The sequence below is a fragment of the Corylus avellana genome, chromosome ca11 (genome assembly GCF_901000735.1).
Source record: "Corylus avellana chromosome ca11, CavTom2PMs-1.0".
In the NCBI taxonomy this organism is placed as follows: Eukaryota; Viridiplantae; Streptophyta; class Magnoliopsida; order Fagales; family Betulaceae; genus Corylus; species Corylus avellana.
Genome location: NC_081551.1, coordinates 7,921,888 through 7,927,254, shown reverse-complemented (window position 1 = coordinate 7,927,254; position 5,367 = coordinate 7,921,888). Strand labels below are relative to the sequence as shown.

Here is a 5,367-nt window from a genome sequence, read left to right as displayed (position 1 = left end):
TAAAAAATTAAAAAAGACAGAAAAGTAAATACCATTTCTCATAACAACAAGTTTGAATATGCTACCAAAAACAGAAAAGATTATAGACTAAGCTTCAAGTAACCTTCTCCTTTCAATTCATACAGTCAATTTGAGAGAGAGATTTAACAAAATAAAATCCAAGTTAAAATTAAAATTAAAATTGAACCCAATCAAGGATATTTCCTAATACATAAAACCCAGAATTAGTAAAACCCAAAACCCATATGCTAAGACACAAATAAAAAAAAAAAAAAAAAAACAGAGCTAAAAGCAGAGGAGGACAACAGAGGAAGAGACCATAAAGGAATAGATCGAGATCAAGAAGGCAAAATGCAAAGCCCAGTTCCGCTTAAACTTACCAAAGTAACTCTCGGGAGGCTCCTGGTAATGAATCTCAAAATCATCGTCACCAACAACCCCATCGAACTGTTCGCCGGCGCCGGCGCTGGTTCTCATCTTCATCTCCCTGAGCTTTTCGGTGGCGAGCCCAAGAGTGAGCTTGTGGCAGCGCCGCTGGTACTTGAACCCGTTGATGCAGCGGAGGGTCTGGGCCACGGAGACGTAGAAGGTGAGGTGAGAGAGGGAGAGGAGGATGATGGGGATCCAGCAATGGCGGCACTGGAGGCGGGAGGACTGGGCCTGGGAAAGGAAGATGAGGCCCAGGAAGATGAAGAAGAGCTGGAAGAGCTTGTGGAGCTCCTTCTTTTGGAGGTCTATGGAGCGCTTCTTCTCCAGGGTCTTCTCGAAGTGGAGCTGGATTATGGTGTTCAGCGCCTGCAAGGCTGTCTCTTTTGGGATTGCTTGGTGGTGTTGCCGTTGCTGGTATGGTTCGTAGTCTGCCATTGATGTGAGACAGAGAGAGAGAGAGAGAGAGAGAGAGAGAGAGAGTTTTGTGAGAGAGAGAGAGAACTGACAAGGGAGTTGGGCACGAATCTTGGTGTGTTTCTTGGTTTTAGAACAAGTGAAAGAAATGATGGCGGAAAGCCAGAAATGCTAAGTAGTCAAAATTATTATTCAATATTATTATTTTTTTTTTATTTCATTTAATAATAATTTTTAAAGGTAACTTCACTTTACAGTTTTAAATTATCACATGATTTGACCTTTCCCCAAAATTTGAAACCTCTAAATTTAGACACTTAAACTTTTAATTACAATCAATTTATCATTTTCCATCAATTTTTGCCATTAAAACTCCTAAAAAGACAAAATTACCCTTCAATTTTCTTTTTATTAAAAGAAAATTTGAAAAAAAATTGGAAAAAATTTTTTGAAAAAAAAGGGTCACCTTAAGATTTTTTTTATAATATATTTTTTTTAATTTTTAATTTGAAATTAAGGGTAAATTTGAAATTTTATATAAAAGTCAAGGGTATAAATGTCATTGTCATTTTTAACGTTTAAAATTTAACAGAAGTGTTCAAATTGACTACAATTGAAAGTTCAGGTGTCCAATTTGATATGTTTCAGAGTTCGAGAGTATGTCAAATCGCGTGGTAGTTGAGGAGTCTAAAGTGAAGTTACCCCAAATTTTTACTACTACATCAAAGAGTATGAAGATAGTGGGTATCACACATAACAAAAAAAGTAATGCTACACGTCACACTCATTTTATCATACCACGTGCTAAATGAAGGTAGACAGTTTCGTTTTTTTTTTTTTTTTTTCTTTTTTTAAGAATACAACTAGAAACCATATTTTTATCTCACAATTATCTAACAATATTAATATGATAATCCTAAGCAATTCTTCTTAGATTAGTGTTTGTAAAAAAGAAAAAAAAATCAATCAAGAGGTTTTTTTTTTAAAAAAAAAAGTGAATCCATATCAGTCTCATTCATAAAAATCATCATGAGTATAAAGCTCTTACAAGCAACCATAGCCAAAGCTACGAGGTTACAAACGTCACAGATGACATATTACATTCCAAACCCAAACCCAATCCACTAACCCATGATTAATCTACATATTAAAAAACATATTTGTGCCAAACAGACTCAAACTAATGTATAGGTAGTGCTTATTCCTCAGAACTCAGGGTAAACAAACCCTCAACCGAAAGCCAGGGTAACGTTCATATCCACAACCCAAAGGTCTGGACCATAGCAAATAACCCAGAGGGCATCACGCATGCAGATGGAGAGGGGAAAGAGCCTTATGGCAAGCAAAAAAAGGAAATAAAAGCGTACAAGGAAATAAAGGGACTAAAACAAAAATACAAATAGAATAAAAAAAATCGGACAAACAACAAATGGAAACCAACAAAGTAGGGAAAAAACCGGAGGCTCACACTAAGCGAGAAACGGTAGCCAGAAGGAAGCAGATCGCTTGCTAGCTGGAAACCAACGCGGAAGGTGGCGTTGGAGCTCATCACAGGGGGACACGAGGAAAGACCTAAAAGCGAACGGTGGGTGGCAGAGCGGGCGCAGAGGAGATCGGCATCGCACACAAAACAAACTGAAGGGGAGTTTGAGTGAATCCCCTAAGAGCACCCACAAAGTGTGACAAACAGGCAAGGCAACAAAAACAACACACCAAAATACACGGCAAAAGATAGACATAAAGGAAAGGAAATAAAACAATCAGAAACGAAATAAAAAAATAAAATAAATAAAAAACAACCAAAGAGAACTGAAATCAAACCACATCAGAACCGAAATCAAACCACATCCGGAGAGACGGATCCAATGCAAAAGGAGTGATGGGCACTGGTGTATTTGGGTAGCAAGGTGGTGGAGCACGCGTTGAGGTGGACCAGGCGACAGGCGGTCGATCGGGCAGGACACGAATCGGAGCCAAACCCGACCCAGCAACAAGCGCAACGGATGGAGAAGGGCAAAAGATTGGCCTCCAAAAAACCCTAAAATCAAGAGGTTGTTAGGACTACTACATCAACATTATGAGATAGTTGTAGAATAAAAATATGGTTTCAAAATTAATGGTAACATAGAATTCCATGTCCCGCGAACCTTAAAGTGGATTTATGAAATTCATAAAATGTATAGTTAAAATTAGTTTAAGATTAATTAGAATTTGTAAAGTTTGGTTAAACTATGCTTAAATTATACTTTGTTACCTTAAACTATATGACAGAGCAAAACGATACTAACCCTTCAAAATTGGCATCAAAGGTGTGGAGTTACTACTAGTTCCGTTTATTTCGATGTAAAATAGTTTCCGTCAAAAAATATTTTCAAAGAAGTTATTTTTTCTGAAAATGTTTTTTGCCGAAAAATTTTTACGGCGTTTACCGCGCGCACGTAAAATCAAATTATATATATATATATATATATATATATATATATTCATTAAATCATATTAAACTCAAAATTACAAAAATGTCCTGACCAACTCTTAGAGGTGTCCGAACCGAGTCTCGCAACGACCCTACTGCCACTCAATTGCAACCCGCCCGATCCCTGCCTAGACCTTATTAGGACCCTGTCGGGATCAGCCCGAGACCCTGGCACGACCCACCCAAGACCTGATAGGGACATTGATGTGGTCTTTTTATATCCAAAAATATCAATAATAAAATACAACTCGCAATAGTACAAATCCCAGTAGGATAGAGCTATATTGAAGGTGTCGAACCTCAAGGACTGTGTGGGTGTTGTTATCAAGCTTTTCAATATCAAATATAACTTAATTTAAAAAAATGATTGAATTGTTTTGTTTTTATAAAAGTAAATGCATAAAAATAAAGATAAAAAGTATGAGAGATAGACTAAGGAGTTGATTTCACCACTAACTGCATAACAATGGTCAATCATAAATTAATAAGGAAAATTTATAATATGCATGATATAGGGCTTGTCTCACTCGAGTAATCAATAAAATATCATCATTAAGGAATAAGTATAATCCATCTTCGGTTGGCACGGACCGTCCACCTAACCACTAAGATGCGGTACGATCCGTCTTCCTTAGGTATGGATTATTTAATTCCTTAAGCTACATATAATCAAGGAAATAGTATAACCCATCTTCGGTTGGCACAAATTGTACCTAAATTATACTAAATTAGGATGTAGTACAATCCGTCTTCCCTAGGCATTGCCTATCTAACCCTCTTGATCATAAGTCAGTTAAAATCGTTTTATAACAATCATTCACATCATCATAAAAAATATGAAGGATTAAGTTCCATCAATACAAAAGACTTTCTAAGACAAGAGAAAAATTTCATAATGAGTGAATATAAACATTAAAAGCAATTCTCATAGTTATACAACTATCATGTATATAGAAAAACCCAAATTAAAATACAATTAAATCATTGTTACTTGGAAAGGGCTACATCAACGCCCTATTATAGAATTAGTTGCGCATCCTAGTGCTGGGATGGCCTTCTGCCATGTTTCTCTTCTTTTCAACTCTCCAAGCCTTTAAGAAGATAATTTCTATTTAAAACTAATCACACCTTCTCTTGAAGCTTAGGGGTCTATTTATAGGGAGCAAACAAGTCCTAGAAGCATTAGGAAACCTAGAAAATCCATAGGTCAGTCTCCCAGTTGGAAGAGGAGACTGAAAATCTTCTTCGAGATGGATTTGGGCTCTTTCTGCATGCTGGAAGCCTGAGTGCGCGTGATCCCACTTATGGTGCGCTCAATCCCACATGTGGTGTGCTCAAGTGCACCTACGGACGTGGCTGTTTTGCTCTCTTATCTTTCGAGGCGATTTTGGCATAGCAAACATCCAAATTTAAAAATTTGTTTTCACAATTATTTGTAGCATTTGGAGTTAGCTTTCCACTGCCATTGGTTTCACCTCAATCCGATACTCAAGCAGAACGTTATGGTCAAAATACTGAGACGGGTGCTAGGCCTTCTCAAAGTGTGTTTTAAGCCCAAAATCAATGGTTTTTCTTGTATTCTCCCTAAGAACCTGAAAACACTAAAACAACACAAAATTAAACAAATAACAATGCTAAGGAATTAACATATGCGAGTTAATGGGCTTGAATGTGCAATATTCGACGCTTATAAAACATTTTCGTAATTTAGTGTTTAATATGATTTTGTGTACACACCAAATACTGAAAAATGCTTCTAGGAAAATGTTTTCTGCTGAAAATATTTTCAAGCAGAACTCGCTTGATTTTCCGTACATGGCAAATACCAAAAAATGTTTTCTAAGATACCATTTTCAAGGAAAATGTTTTCCGTCGAATATATTTTCCAACGAGCCCTGGGCGGGTCCTCGGCGACTCCCAATCAAGTCCCGGCGGGGTCCCAGGCAGGTCCCAATCAAGTCTCGGGCAGGTCCCAACGGGGTCCCGGGCAAGTCCCGGGTGACTCCTGATTAAGTCACGGGCAGGTCCTAGCGGGGTCTCGGTCAAGTCTT

General features: G+C 37.6%; 1 protein-coding gene across 1 annotated transcript; it reads right to left on the bottom strand.

Annotated features, from left to right (window-relative positions):
• LOC132166513 (uncharacterized) lies at positions 1-963 on the bottom strand. The gene has a single exon (XM_059577341.1). It carries the CDS (start codon positions 862-864, stop codon positions 286-288), a length of 579 nt encoding a protein of 192 aa, XP_059433324.1. The 5' UTR covers positions 865-963; the 3' UTR covers positions 1-285.
• Positions 964-5,367: the final 4,404 nt, after the last annotated feature.